General features: G+C 44.8%; 1 protein-coding gene across 1 annotated transcript in view; it reads left to right on the top strand.

The window, feature by feature from the left end:
* The first annotated feature begins 9,872 nt into the window (after window positions 1–9,872).
* NT5E (5'-nucleotidase ecto) overlaps window positions 9,873–18,172 on the top strand; it is a 55,150-nt gene continuing 46,850 nt past the window's right edge. Inside the window, exon 1 of the mRNA XM_058566684.1 lies at window positions 9,873–10,718. Coding sequence (XP_058422667.1) covers window positions 9,891–10,718 — 828 coding nt within the window. The 5' untranslated portion in view covers window positions 9,873–9,890. The remainder of the gene's footprint in view (window positions 10,719–18,172) is intronic.

The raw sequence follows: 18,172 nt of genomic DNA, 5'->3' as shown, positions 1-18,172 counted from the left end.
TACCCTGCAACTTTGCTCTAGTTGTTGGTTATTTCTAATAATTTTCTGGTGGATTCTTTAGGGTTTTCTACATATAGAATCATGTATCCACAATCAGCGAGACTTTTACTTCTTCTTTTCCACGTTGGATACCTTTTATTGCTTTTTCTTGCCTAATTGCTCCGGCTAAAACCTCCAGTACTATGTTGAGCAAGAGGCGAGAGTGCGCACCCTTGGTTTGTTCCTGTTCTCAGAGGCTTTCAGTTTTTCACCATTAAGTATGATATTGGTGGTGGGTTTGTCATATATGGCCTTTATTATGTTGAGGTACTTTCCTTCTATGTCCATTTTATTGAAGGTTTTTATCATAAATAGATGTTGGATCTTGTCAAATGCTTTCTCTGCATGTGATTTTTATTCCTCATTTTGTTAATGTGGTGTCTCACATTGATTGATTTGTGGATGTTGAACCATCCCTGTGTCCCTGGGCTAAATCCAAATTGGTCATGGTGTATGATCCTTTTAATGTATTGCTGTATTTGATTTGCCAATATCTTATTGAGGATTTTTGCATCTATGTTCATCAGTGATACTGGCCTATAATTTTCCTTCTTTGTGTTGTCCTTGTCTGGTTTTGATATCAGGGTAATGTTTGGCCTCATACAATGAGTCAGGGAGCACTCTGTCTTCTTCAATTTTTTGGAATAGTTTGAGAAGGATAGGTATTAACTCTTCTCCACAGAAGCCTACTGGTCCTGGACTTTTGTTTTTTGGGAGGTTTTTGATTGCTGTTCCTATCTCTTTACTTGTGCTTGGTCTACATACATTCTCTATTTCTTCTTGATTCAGTCTTTGGAGGTAGTATAAGTCTAAGAATTTACCCATTTAGTCTAGGTTATCCAATTTGTTGGCTTATAGTTTTTCATAGTATTCTCTTATAACCCTTTGTATTTCTGTGGTATCTCTTGTAATTTCTCCTCTTTCATTTTTAATTTTTATTTATTTGCACCTTCTCTCTTCTTTTCTTAGTGATTCTGGCTAAGGACTTGTCACTTTGTTTATCTTCTCCAAGAACCATCTCTTAGTTTTATTGATCCTTTCCATTGTCTTTTTAGTCTCTATTTCATTTATGTCTGCTCTAAATTTTATTATTTCCTCCTTCTGTTGACTTTAGGCTTTGTTTTTTCTTCTTTTTCTAGTTCTGTTAGGTGTAGTTTAAGATTACTTATTTGAATTTTTTCTTGTTTGTTGGGGTGGGCCTGTATTGCTATAAACTTCCCTCTTAGCACCACTTTTGCTGCATCCCATAAGAGTTGGCATGTTGTGTTTTAATTTTCATTTGTCTCTAGGTATTTTTTGGTTTCTCCTTTGATTTCTTCATTGATCCAATAGTTGTTCAGTAGCATGTTGTTTAATATCCACATATTTGTGAATTTCCCAGCTGTTTTCTTGTAGCTGATTTCTAGTTTCATAGCATCGTCTTCAGAAAAAATGCTTGATATGATTTCAATCTTCTTAAATTTATTGAGGCTTGCCTTGTTTCCCAACATATGGTCTATCTTTGAGAATGGTCCATGTGCACTTCAGAAGAATGTGTATTCTGGTGCTTTTAGATGGAATATTCTTTATATATCTATTAAGTCCATCTGGTCCAGTGTTTCGTTTAAGGCCACTATTTCCTTGTTGACATTCAGTCTGGATGATCTACCCATTGACGTAAGTAGGGTACTGAGGTCCCCTACTATTATTGTGTTGCTGTCAATTTCTCCCTTTAGGTCTGTTAGTAGTTGCTTTATATACTTTGGTGCTCCTGTGTTAGGTTCATATGTATTCTTAAGTGTTATGTTCTCTTGGTGGAGTGTCTCTTTTATCACTATGTACTGCCCCTCTTTGTCTCATTGTCTTTTTTATCTCGAAGTCTGCTTTGTCTGATATTAGTATGGCAACACCTGCTTTTTTGTGCTTGTCATTTGCTTGGAGTATCATTTTACATCCCTTCACTCTGAGCCTAAGTTTGTCTTTAGAGCTGAGATGTTTTTCCTGGAGGCAGCATTTTGGGTCTTGTTTTTTAATCCACACAGCCACTTCGTGTCTTTTGATTGGAGAATTCAATCCATTTACATTTAGAGTGATTACTGATACATGAGGGCTTAATATTGCCACTTTATCTCTTCTTTTCCAGGTGTTCTATATTTCCACCATTTCTTTTCCCTTATATTTCTGACTGCCATTTCAGTTTGGTGGTTTTCTGTGATTGTTTTCTCTTTATTTATGATTTGTGGCTCTGCTCTGATTTTTTGTTTAGTGGTTACCATGAGGTTTGTATAGAAGATCTCATTTTTGGATAGCCTCTTATCATCTTTAGCCCTAGCAGGTTCCATCCCTTTGCTCTTCCCTTTCTGAGTTATTATTGTCACAAATTGTTATTTTTTGTTGTGAGTTTGTGACTAAATTGAAGTATTTATAGTTATTTTTGATGCTTTCCTTCCCTTTGACTTTTATGCTATAATTAAGTGTTTGCTAACCTGTTCTGATAGAGAGCCTAATTTTCTGATTTTGTCTATTTATCTCTTTGCTCAAAGCTTTGTAAACCTTTTCTTTTTTGTTACTCGCAGGAGGGCTTCCTTTATCATTTCTCATACAGGAGGTGTAGTGGTGATGAACTCCCTCAGCTTTTGTTTATCTGGGAAAGCTTTTATTTCTCCCTTATATCTGAAGGATAGTTTCACTGGATGGAGTATTCTTGGCTGTCAGTTTTTCTCTTTCAATATTTTGAATATATCATTCCATTCTCTCCTAACCTGTAAGGTTTATGCTGAGAAATCCACTGAAAGCCTGATAGAGGTTCCTTTGTATGTTATTTTCTTCTGCCTTGCTGTCCCTAGTATTTTTTCTTTGTCATTGACTTTTGCCATTTTTAATATTATATGCCTTGGAGAACATCTTTTTGCATTGATGCAATAAGGAGTTCTATTGGCTTCATGTACTTGTAAGTCTATTTCCTTCCCCAGTTTTGGGAAGTTCTGAACTATTATTTCTTTGAACCATCTCTCTGTTCCTTTCTCCCTCTCTTCTCCCTCTGCAATACCTATAATCCTTATACTGCTTTTCCTAATTGAGTTGGATGTTTTTTAAAGAATTTCTTCATTTTTTTAAAATCTTTGTTCTGTCTCCTTCTCTACCTAAAGCATCTCTATATTTCTGTCCTCTAATTCACTAATTCTGTCCTCCATAACATCAGCTCTATTTTTTATGGTTTCTAGATTACTTTTTATCTCATTGTGTTCTTCATATCCAGAATTTGTGTGTTTTTTAGCGTTTCAATCTCTTTGGTGAAATATTCCTTCTGCTCATTAATTTTATTCCTGAGCTCATTGAACTGTCTTTCTGAGTTTTCTTGTAACTCATTGAGTTTCTTTATGACAACTATTTTGACTTTTTTTTTTTTTTTTTTTTTTGCTGAGGAAGACTCACCCTGAGCTAACATCCACTGCCAATCTTCCTCTTATTGTATGTGAGCCAATGTCACAGTACACCCACTGACAGATGAGTGGTTTAGGTCCACACCCAGGAACCAAACCCAGGCCGCCAAAGTGAAGCATGCTGTATCTAACCACTAGGCCACAGGGGCTGGCTGAATTTCTGTCATTTAGATTGTAAATTTCTGTGACTTAGGATTGGTTTCTGCAGACTTGTCATTTTCCTTCTGCTCTGAAGTGTTACTGTAGTTCCTCATGGTGTTTGATGAATTGATCCTTTGCCAGTGCACTTGTGGTAGCATCTGATCGCAGATTCCACCTGGCACCAGTGGTGGGGAGCAGGAGCTGTGTTTTCTGATCCCACCCCTTCTGCTGGAGGTTGTGAAGGTAGGGCTGCTCTGCATTTGCGCAGGTTGGCTGCAGCCACTCTGCAGGTTGCGTTCACATGGGCAGGGCCTCTGCCCTGGGCTGGTGAGTTATGCACTGTAGGCTGGGCCTCTGTGCTCAGCAGACTGGTCACTCTCACACTGGCAGGGCCTCTGCACTTGGCAGGGGCTGGCTGAGCTGCTGTGCTAGCTGGGAGGGGCACCTACTTGGGGGCTGATCCACCACTAGGTGGGTCCCACAGGCTGTTGTGCTCTGCAAATGGGGAGTCTTCTGAGTGGGCAGGGTGCCTTCTCGCCTTTGAGGGGGCTGAGCCACCACCACTTGGTGTAGAGTGTTTCCACTGTGGGGGCCACTGCAGCACTGTGGGCACTCCTGCAGGCCAGGTTACATCTCTGAATGGATTCATTCACATCGGCTGGGTTGCCCTTGCCTCCTCTTACTGTTGTGCCGGCCACTGTGTGGGCATCCACAACCTGGCTTGCTGCTGCCACAGGGGAGGGGGAAGGGTGCGCTCACCTAGTTTCACTGCCTCCTGGGGATCTAGTACACCCACCTTGAGATGCACAGCTGCATGGATCTCTCAGGAATCCTGTTGTGCCATGCAGGGAATCCTCTGTTGGTTAATGAATGTCCATTGAGTTGTAACTTAGAGGGGAGAGACAAAAGGAACAACTCCACCATGCTGCTGATGTCACTCTCTCTTCTCAATTTATTTTTCAATAAATTTATTGTTATTAAATCTGACATGTGATCTACTGTTAAAGTATTTCTCACCTTATTGCAAACTATACTCATTAAATTAAAATTTTTTTTAGCTTCAGCACTACATGAGTTGTTTGTCAATGATGTGACCAGGGGCCAACTTGCTTTAACTATACTCAGTTAGTTTCTGTTTTCAAAAATAGTTAGATAACTAAAACCCACACAACAGATAACATCTCTGACACTTGGGTCACATGGTAACGACTGCTTGAGTTTTTTCAGGAACTGAGTTGACTTGTTGTCCAGTTCAGGCTGGTTAAGACCACCGACTCATCAACTAGGCCTGTGTGGATGACAAATAGGCTATGTTTTGACATCAAGGAGCTGAAAACTGCATCCTCAGATCATAGTAACACCACCATTTTGTGAACATGCACCCTGTGAAAAGCCAAGAAGCTTGACTGCACTTGCACAGATCATCAATTACCTCACTTCTCCTTACCTCCAATCATCTATTCCCACACTTCAGACCATCCCACCCCTTTATCTCATAAATATCCCTAATCCCTATTTTTCAGGGGAGGCCGACTTGAGATTTGTTCTCCTGTCTCCTCTCTTGGCTGCCTTGTGAGTAAACCCTTTCTCTGCTGCAAACTCGTCATCCCAGTGATTGACGTAATCATGCAGCGGGCAAAACAAACCTGGTTGGGTAACAGTGAGAGAGCTCTTTGCTGAATTAGATAGTTTCAAATACTGGAGGAATATTTCCTCAATTTTTTGTGCTATTCCCAGTATAACGGCTACTGATACCAGACACTTTTAAGTTTATTCTGCATTATTAACATTTTTTCTATTACTTTCTTAAGTCTAATTAACTAATGAAACAATAAATCAGGCCCTGATTTGTATGTGGAGCTACCTGCTCTGTAGGAGAAATTCATTGTCTATCTTTCTTTTCTCATTGATATGGGAAATCCACAACCCTGGTGGCTTCGCAGCTCTTTGGACCTGTAGCCCAGCCTTGTCTACAGTATTATCAGCTCCAAGACTGCTGAAATCCTTCTTGGTTCTTCTTTTACATTATCACTCACTGTCCCTAAAGTAGATTTTTAAGTTAGTGCTACTTGAATCCCACTACTGAAGCAGCTACTCTGTTTCCAGCACTTGGAGAGAAGACAAGATACACACATTAAATACCTGGGGGAAAAAGTAAAACTACATGAAAGTGAGACTGTAGGAACAGATTAGAGAAGAGAAAGCTCACTGCTGTCTGGTGTAGTCAGACATGAACTGGAACATAAAGGCAGCCTGGGCCTTGGCTTGAGGGCAGGCTAAGAACGGTGGTTTGCAGGGAAGGAGAGAGGAAGCATCAACGTGGGAGGTACAGTGGAAAGTAAAGTTGGCCAGATAAAGTGAATGTTTAAAAAGACCATATTGGGAAGATTGAATTTGATACAATAAACACACAAAGCCATTTTAGATCTGTATGCAAATGAATGACAGAGGAATGATGTCGAAGGAGAAGTCTGGTAGCATCCTCAGGACAGGAATTTTGAAGGCTATTGCAGTGGTCCCTGTTTAAAAAGCAAGAAATATCAGTTCCTCAGTGATCAGTGATAAGTCATGTTGACACCATGTACCCCGAGATACAGCACGATGAGAAGGCATCTCACCTCTGTGACATTCTCCCTAAAAATCCATAACCTTGGTCTAATCATGAGAAAACATTAAACCCAAATTGAGGGACAGTATACAAAAATCAGTTCTCTTCAAAAGTGTCAAGGTCATGAAAGACAAAAGAAAGATGGAGAAACTGGCACAGATTAGAGGAGACTAAGGACACACGACAACTAGATGCAGTGTGGTACCTGTACTGGATTCTGGAACAGAAAAAGCGTATTTGTGGAATAACTGGTGGAATCCAAGCAAAATCAGTAGTATAGTTAATAGTTTCAATTCAGTGTTAATTTTTTAGCTTCGATGGTTATATAAGCTGTCAACATTAGGGGAAGATGGGTGAAGGGTATGCGGGAACTCTCTGTACTACCTTTCAACACTTCTGTAAGTCTGAAATTATTTTCTTAAGTTAAAAAAAAAAAAAAACTACTGAGTCAGCCCAGTGGCATAGTGGTTAAGTTCACACACTTGAACAGTTCAGATTCTGGGCGCAGACCTACACACTGCTTATCAAGCCATGCTGTGGCAGGCGTCCCACATATAAAAAGTAGAGGAATATGGGCACAGATGTTAGCCCAGGGCCAATCTTCCTCAGCAAAAAGAGGAGGATTGGCAACAGATATTAGCTCAGGGCTGATCTTCCTCACCAAAAAAAAAAGAAAGAAAGAAAGAAAGAAAGAAAGAAACCTACCAGTTTCTCTACCTGCTTCTAGCAGGGTACTGAAAGGTGGGTGGGACAAAATCTGGCAAAGTATGAATTAGAGGGTGTTTCAGGGGAAAGGGTGTTGTACGAGCCCAGGCTCTGCTGCTCCCAATCTGTATGGCCTTTCCTGGGCAAGTGATTCACACTCTCTAAGATGGTTAATTTTTTTTTTTTTCTGGTGAGGAAGATTGTCCCTGAGCTAACATCCTTGCCAACTTTCCTCTTTTTGCTTGAGGAAGATTGTCCCTGAGCTAACATCTGTGCTGATCTTCCTCTGTTTTGTACATGAGATGCTGCCACAGCATGGCTTGATGAGCAGTGTGTAGGTCCAAGTCCGGGATCCGAACCCGAAAACCCCAGGCCACCAAAGCGGAGTGCGTGAACTTAATCACTATGCCACCAGGATGGCCCCTTTATGATGGTTAATTTTATGTGTCAACTTGACTGGGCCACAGGATGTGGTTAAATGGTATTTTGAGGTGTGTCTGTGAGGGTATTTCTGGAAGAGATTAGCATTTGAAAGGATGGACTGAGTAAAGCAGATGGCCCTTCCCAATGTGGGTAGGCACCATCCAATCCACTATTCACTGCCTGACCAGAACAAAAAGGCAGAGGAAGGTTGAATTCGCTCTCTGCCTGACTGCTGGGCTGTAACATCGATCTTTTCCTGTCCCTGGTGCTCCTGGTTCTCAGGCCATCAGACCCAGAGTGGAATCTACACCATTGGCTCTGGCTCTCAGGCCTTCAAACTACACTAGCAGCTTTCCTGGATCTCCAGCTTGCAGATGGCAGATCGTGGGACTTCTTAGCCTCTATAGTCACATAAGCCAACACCTTATGATAAATCTCATATAGATATAGATATAGATATAGATATAGATATAGATATAGATATAGATATAGATATAGATATAGATATAGATCTCCTATTGGTTCTGTTTCTCTGGAGAATCCTGATTAATGCACAATCTAAGCCTCAAATGCCACATCTTAAAAACAAGGCTGGCAAGGACCGCCTTTTCTACATCTGGTGCTGGGAAAACTGGATATCCACATGCAAAAGAATGAATTTTCACTCTTACCTTACACCATATACAAAAATTAACTCGAAATGGACCCAAGACCAAAGCCTAAGAGCTAAGACTTTATAAAACTCTTAGAAAAAACATAGAGAAAAAGCTACATGACATCAGATTTGGCAATGATTTCTCAGATATGACACTAAAAGCACAAGCAACAAAAGAAAAAATAGATAAATCAAATTTCATCAAAACGTAAAAGTTTCTGCATCAAAGGGCACTATCAACAGAGTGAAAATGAAACCCACAGAATGGGAAAAAATATTTGCAAATCATATATCTGATAAGGGATTAATATATAGAATATATAAAGACTCCAACAACTCAACAACAACAACAAAATAATCCTATTAAAACATAGGCAAAGGACTTGAATAGACATTTCTCTAAGTAGGATATACAAATAGCCAATGAGCACACGAAAAGATGCTCAACATCACTAATCATTAGGGAAATGCAAATTAAACCACAACAAGAAACCACTCCAAACCTCTTAGGATGGGTATTGTCAAAAAACAGAAAATAAGTATTGGTAAGGATGTGGAGAAATTGGAACCCTTGTGCATTGCTGGTGGGAATGGAAAATGGTGCAGCTGTTAGAGAAAAAAGTATGGCAGTTCCTCAAAAAATTAAACATAGAACTACTGTATGATCCTGCAATTCCACTTCTGAGTATATACCTAAAAGAACTGAAAGCAGAGAATTGAACAGGTTTTGTACACCATGTTCATAGCAGCATTATTCACAATAGCCCAAAGGTGGAAACAACCCAAGTGACCATCAATGGATGAATGCATAAACAAGATGTGACCTATACATACAATGAAATATTATTCAGCCTTTAAAAAGAAAGAAAATTCTGACATATGCTACAACATAGATGAACCTGAGGACATTATACTAAGTGAAATAAGTCAGTCACAAAAGGACAAATATTGTATGATTCCTCTCATACGAAATACCTAGAGTAGTCAAATTCATAGAGACAGAGAGTAGAATGGTGGTTGCCAAGGACTGAGGGAAGGGTGAATGGGAAGTTACTGCTTTATGGCTGCAGAGTTTCAGTTTGAGAAGATGAAAAAGTTCTGGAGATGGATGGTGGTGATGGGAATGTACTTAATGCACTAAACTGTACACTTAAAAATGGTTAAATGGTAAATTTTGTTATGTATATTTCATCCCAAAAAAGCTTTTAAAAAAACAGGACTGGCTTGATGCATTTTGGAGAAGCATGAAGACTAAATCATGGGACACCTAGTAGGGACTCCAAACTAATTCCCTTCTCCTTCCCTTCCCAAAGCTGCTGACTGATCGCCTAGTCAGGAATGAACCGTTAGACAGAGGGAAATTCTGCAGCAATTTTAAATTCTATTATAACGATGATTTGTTTATCGTACTATACATTCCAATTATTGCTTTCCTTGCCAAAAGCTTTGCCTTAAAACATACACACACACACACACCATCCTTCAAACATTAAAACCTCAAAAACAGGACATAAAGAAAAAATGCCTAGAAAAGCAACAGAAGGCATCATCACGTCCTCACAGCTGCTGATTTTACCCCGCGTTTAGGTTTAGCTAAACGTTTTAGCTTCCAAGAGCCGTCCACGCACCGCTGCTGTTTTGTCGCTAAGGTTTTAATCGTGAGTAAACGCGGGACGGCATTCGAATGATGTCTTAGCTTCTGAGATTCTACGTCTAAACAACGTAGACTTGGTGCGTTCTCAAACTGGAGAGAGCAGCCGGTCACATCTCACCACGCGTTTTTGGCTCCCACAGCCCAAACAGCAAAGCGTGCCTCTCTCCTGTCTCTCTCTCCCCCACCATCTTGCCCATCTTTCTTTCCACCTCCTCTCTTTTCCCTCTTGCGCTCTTGCACGTGATGAGCTCGCGCAACCACAAGCCCAACACAAACCTCAAAAGAGGCGAGAAGCAGCGAGGACCTATACGCGGGTGGACCCTCCGACTCCCCTCTCGCACCCCGGAAAGAGCAGCCCCCGGCAGTGGGATGGCGGGCGCCCAGGCTCCGTGGTCGGGCCGAAATCGCGGCCGGTGCCGGCTCCTCGCCGGGAACAACCTCCGCACTGTTCCTGCAGGGAGCGGGTGCGAGCCGCCAACCGCGCCCCCGCCGCCCCGGGTGCCAGGGTCAGATCGGGTGACCGCGCGGGCGTGCGCCCGGCCGTGGGGCAGGCCTCGGGCCAGAAGGAGGGCCCGCCCCGGCCCCGGCCCCGGCCCGGGCCCCGCCCCGCCCGCCACGGCGCATATCCCGGGCGCCCGCCGCGCTCGCCCGCCACGCTGGCCCGCACTCATCGCCTCTGACCGCCACTCGCCCGGCTCGCCTGCACTCGCGCCCACTCCACGCGGCGCCGCCATGTGTCCCCAAGCCGCCCGAGCGCCGGCGCTGCGGCTCCTCGCGCTGGGCGCGCTGCTGTGCCCGGCGGCCGGCGCCTGGGAGCTCACCATCCTGCACACCAACGACGTGCACAGCCGGCTGGAGCAGACCAGCGAGGACTCGGGCAAGTGCGTCAACGCCAGCCGCTGCGTGGGCGGCGTGGCGCGGCTCTTCACCAAGGTGCAGCAGATCCGCCGAGCCGAGCCCAACGTGCTGCTGCTCGACGCTGGCGACCAGTACCAGGGCACCATCTGGTTCACCGTGTACAAGGGCGCAGAGGTGGCGCACTTCATGAACGCCCTGCACTACGATGCCATGGTAAGACGGCGCCTGTCGGGAGGCTCGGGAGCCCCCGGGGTAAGAGTCCCGAACCGAGAGAGAAGCCGGGTGGAGGAGCGGTCGATGGCATGGCGTGGGGTGGCAAGCCTGGGACCCGGGCGCACAGCCATGTAGGGGGGAAGCAAAACTCCAGCCAGTGTGCCAGGGCGTGCAGACATAGAAGTCCCTTGGATGGTTTGTCTTAAACGGACTGATGTTGTGGGGCCCCCACTATGAGATGGGGTATTTAGAGAAGTGGGACCCAGCTTCAGCTGGGGTGCGTGGGAGCACTGGCAGTTATCCAGTGCCAAGGACCGAAGTAGACCTGTTACGTCTCTCTCATTTACTGCTCCATTTTTAGAAGAATGCTTTATCTCGAGTTTATGGGAAGGGAAACTCCGGGTCAAAGAGGTTGAGTACATCATCCAGGTCACCAGCTCCCAAGGGTCAAAGAGGTTGAGTACATTATCCAGGTCACCAGCTCCCAAAGATAAGAATGGACTCCAGATCCGTTTGACCCCGGAGCTGGAGCATGCTTATTGAGCTCAGAGCCTTGGGCTAGACTGGAGGCTCAGCTACCTTCTGTGTGCAAGTTATTTCCTCTCTCTCTGCCTCAGTTCCAGCCTCTGTAAAGTGGGGATAATAATTGTATCTAACTCAGAGCGTTGCCTGGCACATAGTATGGCCTCTATAAATGTGAGTTCTTGTTATTACCAGACACTACTGTATAGGTTTAAAAAAAGAAACTTCCAGAGAGGACCAAAATGCTGAAACACTGGAGTTTCAAAGGATTTCAATAAAATCAATTTGGCAGCAGAGATTTAGGAGGAGAGTCCAATTTAAGAGTTGAGAGGCTCTTAAAACATGTGCAAGAGTTTAACTGCAAGCTTCCAAATGCTCTGTTAAAGGTGATGCCCTATTTGTTGCACTAAATGCTAATAAAGGAGCAAAGAGGCATTACACAGTAATAAGTAAGTATGACCACAACGTATATATGGTTTGTTTGCTTTTTTAAGCAAACCACCACCCAAGTTTAACCCTGTGTAAAATCCTAGTGTAAAGGGATTTTGTAGAGAAACTAGGGACAAGAAATTCTAAGAGCTTTAGAGGAGGAAGAACAGAGCAGCCGTCCAGGGAAATCAGGGTAGTCCACGTGGGTGGAAAGGAAGGAAAGATGTGGTCCAGGCCAGGATGCAGAGGGCCAACAATGCACTGGTTATGGGAAGAGAGTACATCAGCAAAGCACAATGCTGTATTTTTTTCCCCAGGAAATTTGAAGAAAGGAGGACAGGAAAAGATGATGAGAGAGCAGAATTGTTTGGTTTTTTTCCCCAACAAGAAAGCTCATTTTAGAGAGATTGGAGAGGGGCAGAGAGCTCCTCTGCCTTCAGATTGTTGGTGTTAAGGTTATCAGGACTGCTGGAAGCTGCAGCAATTCAGACAGATCCCTAAACCCCAGAGTTCATCCGCAGGGCTCGCTGGCACCTGGACTCCACAGAAGGACCGTGGGTCTCAAGAACTCTGTGTGGGCTCTTAGCATTGGCGTCTCCACAGCTCCACCTGCCTGATGTTTTGCACGTGGAAACGACAGAATAAATATTTATTGAATTGTTACTAGCCTACTTCTCTGTTTCTTCCCAGAACGGTAGAATAAACATTACATGAGTTTGTTTTGATTTTACATGTACCCCACAACTTTGTAAACTTTTCTTTTTGTGACGTCCTTTTATCCACAGTTGTGTAAACTCCTTTTGGTGAAAAAAATATGGAGAATTCCTAGTTTTCCCTAATAATGATGTTTTCTTCTTTAATTCATATTGAGCTCATGGCGTTTAATCATCGTCTCGAGTGTTTATGACAGGACTCCGGGGGAGGCTGGAGCAATCTGCTGCAAGTTAGAGCCCATCACCACCAGGAATGTTTAGGAGACTTTTTGTTGGATGGAATTGCATTCTTTTAAATTTTCCTTAAGATAATTGGACTGAGGCCTGAGGAAAAATCGGCTACTTATATAATGCGGGCAGGGAGTAAAGAGAGGGCGGAGAGCCAATGGTAAGGCTGATGGCCATGCTCCTGATAGCATCTCTCCAGGACTTACTCTCTGCAGTTCTGGGGTTTCACAAACATGATTTGACCTGCATGAAATCATTGTGCTTGTAATGCTTTAGCATGTGCTAGAGCTCTGCCCTCTTCCGGTTTTACAGAGATTGTTCACTGTCATTTTGCTTATATTAGACTCCTGTCTGGAAATTGATTGCTGTTCTGCTATAAAGCTTCCCCCACCACTCCCATCCACCCACCACATCCTGAATCCCAGGAAACTGGAGAGTCACATCACGGTGGACAACAGATGTGGAGGGGCATCTCCAGTTTTCTAGAAACTGGACCTGGTTAGAGGAGACACCTCTAAGGGCTTGAGGGTGTGGAGGGCAAAGAGGAAGCTACTAAAATCTAGCTTAACTCCAGGAGTCCCTACAGCAAGAGCCTCTGAGGAGATGTAGACTTTCTAGCTCTGCATGTCCCAGGGAGCTGCTAGAGGAGTTCTGAGAGCTCTGGAGACCCAGGGCAAGCCTGGAGACCCCTTGGACCCAGCTGTAGGGCAGAAAACTCTGGAGGGAGGATGTCAAAATACAGCTGGTGTAGCTGTCTAGTGAGTGTCCCCCGATGCACGAGGAAGACAGCATGGATGCCGTCACGTGTGAGCCTGGCCAGGTTCCTTTCTCTGAGCCTCCTGTTCCCTAATTGTGAAACAGGAGGGATCACCCCGACTGCACCGTGTAGGATTTTTGTGAGCAATACATGAGGTAAATGTAAAATTCCCTAGCACCCTGCTGGCTCGTAGCAAGTGCTCAGTAAAGGTTAGTTCCGAGTGCCCTGCCAAAGAAAAAGAAAAGGTTGTGAGGAAGGGTTTTGCGGCTGTCGGTTTATCTGATTCTGACTGCTCAGCCTCATTGCCGAAACTATTCTTAATGTTAACTCATTGAGTGGACTTAGGAAATCCCCCCAAAGCACAGAATCAAAGGGGATTCATCTCCAGAGGTGGGATTCTCGCCATCGATGTGGGCTGTGAGGAAGACAGCTTTGGTAGAGAAGGGGCCCTCTGTCCCCCAGGCCTGCTTGTGAGGCCCTGGCCCCTGAGCCCACTTTCTGTCCAAAAGTCCGCAGCCTTAGCCTTAGCAAACAGCTCCCAGATGCCTGAGCTGGGGGCCGGGGTAGGGACCGTGGTCCCTGCCTTGAACCCCCCGTGCCCATTAGTCAGGTCCTCTTTTGTGGACATTCCCCACCTCCCACACAGGCAACAATGCTAATGTGTGTGATGTTGATGTTTTGTTTCTGTGTGTACTGCAGAAACTTTATTATTGTTTTAGGGCCTGTATTTTTAAATTATGTAACACCGCCTGTCACTCAGCTCATTCTGAGTCTTACTTTCATCCTAAACTGGTGTTTTTACAATTTGTCCATGGCGCTCTGTGTCAGCCATGAATGTCTACTGTGCATCGTGCTCCACGGAGGTCTCCGCAGACTTGACCATCTGCTCCCCCTGGGGTGGGTTTGGGGGTTGCACAGATTATGCCGCAATTCCATGGCTGTTCTGCCCCCGAACAGGCCCCTGCAGGTCCCACCTGTGAGGGTGTCTTTGCGATCCGTCCCCAGGGGCAGAACTGCTGGTCACAGGGATGCGGGCACTTACTGTGACAAGGACTGCCCGGTTGCTTTCCTGAGTGACTGGAGCCTCTTCGCTCCTGCACTCCCCCACGCAGTGTGAACCCCTGTGTCCTTCCCCATGCCTTGCAGCATTGTCTAGCTTGCCAGTAGGTGCACAATGACATCTGGTTGTTTGATCTTGGATTTTTCTAGTAACTAGTGAGTTTGATACTTTTGTTAACTTTTTGGGTTTCCTCTTCCCGAACTGCATGTTCCCATTCTTTGCTCTTTTTTTAAAATTGGGTTTGCTCTATTTTTCTTGATTTTCAGGAGTTCTAGGTATCGATCTGTAATCAATTTTAGATAATGCAAATATCTTCTGATTATGTTATGTTTATTAACTTTGTCCATAGTGTCTTTCATTGAACAGAAATCCTTCATTTTTGTATAATCAAATTAATCTTTTTTTTTTTGCCTTGTGGTTTGTGCTTTTGAAAGTAGACATAAGAGTTTATTAATTTGAAGCTTATCCTCCCCAGCACTCCTCACGGAAATTCAGAGATTGACGTTGTTCTCTCTGCCTTCTGAGAGATAATAAATCTATAATCTGTGCCATTCACCTCTCTGGGTCACCAGTTCCTCATCTGTAAAACAGGAAGTTTGAACCAGCTCATCTCTGAGGTTCCTCACGTCCCTAAACAAATGCTGTCCTAAGAAATGTTTTGATTCAATTTCGATTCAGTGAAATGTTTCAATTCAGTGAAGGGGCAGGAGGATGGGGCAAAGGTGCAGAGGCAGGAATCTTTAAGATGGGCCAGCCTGGACCAGAGTGAGGTGGCAGGAATCATGGGAGATGAGGTTGTGTACGGCTTAAAGGCCACCCTGAAAAGTTTGGGCTCTTCTCTGTTTTTGTGGGGAGTCACTGGAGGTTTCTGAGTAGAGGGCAACTGTGGTATAAAAAAAAGTAAATATTTCGTCTTTGTCCCCAGTTCCTAGCACACAGCTCCCAAAACCCTTGGAATCTCCTGAATGATGAGTGTCTTTTGTATGCTAATGAGATGATTGATTCTAAGTAAAGCACTTTCCCGAGTTCTGTGAGTAGTTCTAGCGAATTATCAAACCTGTGGAGGGCACGGTGGGAACCCCCAATTTATAGCTGGTCGGTCAGAAGTGCAGGTGGCCCAGGACTTGCAACTGGTGTCTGAAGTGGGGGGCAGCCTTGTGGCACTGAGCCCTTAACTTGTGGGATCTCACTCCAGGTAGACAGTGTCAGAATTGAGTTGAATTGTTGGACATGCGGTTGGCAATCCCAGAGAGCTGGAGAGTTGGTTGACGTGAGAAAAAACCTCTCAGCGACATAGGGAAATCGCAGTTTTGGAAGATGAGCAGAAATGAATGGGAGGGGGAAGACGCCAGAGAAGAGGCTGGGAGAAGAGGCTGGGCAGTAGGCGTGAGATGCCAAGGACTGAACTGTGGTGACGGGGATAGAAAGGCTGACTCCATGGGAACCAGTTTCCGTAGGCAGGCAGTCTGGCGTAGGGCTAAAAGGGTGAACTCGGGTGTGACTCTGTCTGGGATCAAGTCCCCTCTCTGCCACTTGGAATCTATGGACTGTGAGCAGATGGTTTAATCTCGTGAAGCCTCCGTTTCCACATGTGTAAGGTGGGTGTGATGGTAGTCTTCCCCCCATGGCTTGTTGTGGGGTTTAAAGGAGATCATAACACCTGTAAAGTGCTTAGCACAGTCCCGGCCCACGGTGAGGGGTTATTAAGTGCTGGCCGTGCTCACCTTCTGCCAGCAGGGGTGGCTCAGGAGGGGGTATGATCAAAGATGACATAAAAGGGTTCAAGCCCGGGGCCACCAGGACAGTCAGCAGAGTTTGCCAGCACTACACAGGAGCGCGGGTTCTCCTACTTAAGCTTACCCCCTGGCAGCTGAAGCCTGCTATTGGCAGCACAGAAGTGCAATCTAAAGGCTTTTCCTGGGGTTAAAGGACATGGTTGGACCCTGTGGGGCTGTGGCAGACAGGGGCAGTGGAAAGTGGGGCGTTAAGACACCCGGGTTTTACTGCTTGCCTCTTCCAACTCATTAGCCACGTGAGTTTAGGCGGCGGATTCCTCATCTAGACGATGGGGGCAATGGAGAGTGTGGTCTGTGCATGTCACTTCTCAGCACTCAGCCCCTGCCCAGCCCTCTGTCTTACCTCTAATCTGCCTACATAACTCGGTTCGCCCCGGGACTTAATTTTACACAGAAGTCTGTTTGCTTGACAGCTCTCTTATTTCTCCCTCACAGTTCCTCTCATGGCAGCCATTTCCTTGTGGAGAGGTGGCTTGGGTCTTCTCCCAGGTACCATCAATTGGCCACTGTTTCCAGACCAAGAGGTTCCCGGGATTTTGGATGGAGCGTTCCTCTCTTAGTAATAGAAATGATGGCCTAAGGAATGGGAGGGGGATGAGCCCAGTTTCCACCTGTGGCTGACTTATTCATTCAGTCCACAGACATTCACCAAGCCCCACATGTGCTAGGCTCTGTGCTAAGTGCTGCAGATGGTGAACCTGACCTGGCAGGGGGAAACTTACTGTTCAGTAGATAGAGGGGGAGATGCCCATTTGAGCACTTCTTAACCGTGTGGAGAGACTGGGTAAGACCCATAAAGGAGGGGGGATAAGCAAAGCAAAAATGACCGAAATTCTAACACTTGTGCATGGGGATTCTAGAGCTAAAGATCTGGTCTGCAGAAGACACAACGTCAGGTTCCCATATGTACCGTACACGCCCAAATCTACAGTGCACAGGTTTCTTTTCCTCCCCAGAAAAAATCCCTTAACAAAGACAAGTCACCTTATATTCAGGTGCTTACAAAGTCTCATATCAAAGAAACTCTCAGAATTACTTTATCTTCAATAACAAAGCCGTGTTCAAGGAAGACAGATAGCAATGCTACTTTGGCAAGCTTGAAAAAGATAGCCTGACGGCAATGATATTTTGTAAAAGACCAAGGATGTTGGTAGCTATTCCCAGAGTTCAGGCCTCAGAAGTTGCGAGTGTCTGGGGAGTTGTGGTTCCCAAGCTTCAGGGATGTGAACAGTTCCCACCCCATCCTGTGGCTGTGGCCGCAGCCCTTCTGCTTCCTCTTTCCCAGGCCGAGGTCCACACCAGAGCTGGGCTGGGTGAAACTGGCCTCAGGCACAGAGGGGAGGAAGCCAAGGCAGCTTCTTGTCTTGTCCTTGTCCTAGCATCTGTGTTAGATGATCTTTCTAATGAAAATTAGAAAGAACCAAACAAATCACGCATCAAATTCATAGCTTTCCCGACTTCACTCACAGATACGTCTGAAGGCTGTGTAAACTCCCTCCATGTCTATTTTCTTCAACCACATAACTAGAATTTGAAAATTCTCTTGACACTTCCTTTCCTCACTTGAATAATTGGTTCTCTATAGAATCCAGACATTAGCTGGAGCCCACTAGCCCCTCAGAGATGTAGTTAAACCCTCCTGGACCCTAATTAGTTGAGCAGGTAATTCTAAATGTAATACTGATATGCGTATTTTGCATGTATGGAGTGTTTGTAAATGTTTCCATCTGATAGGGAAAATATGAAATGCTGTCTGTTCAGTACTCATTCATTCAACAGACACTGAAGTGCAGGTGAGCTGCGTTGGACCCCGGGGATCTTTTCTCTCATTCAGTCAGACACCACATTTATCTGCCAGGGCCAACATGCCTTGTCCCAGGATTGGGTGGGTGGAGCACAGCCCAACACCAGAAATGGTCCACAACTCCAGAAATGTCTCAGCCAAACCA

Source organism: Diceros bicornis, chromosome 23, assembly GCF_020826845.1.
Source record: "Diceros bicornis minor isolate mBicDic1 chromosome 23, mDicBic1.mat.cur, whole genome shotgun sequence".
In the NCBI taxonomy this organism is placed as follows: Eukaryota; Metazoa; Chordata; class Mammalia; order Perissodactyla; family Rhinocerotidae; genus Diceros; species Diceros bicornis.
This window is presented reverse-complemented; position numbering and strand designations above follow the sequence as displayed.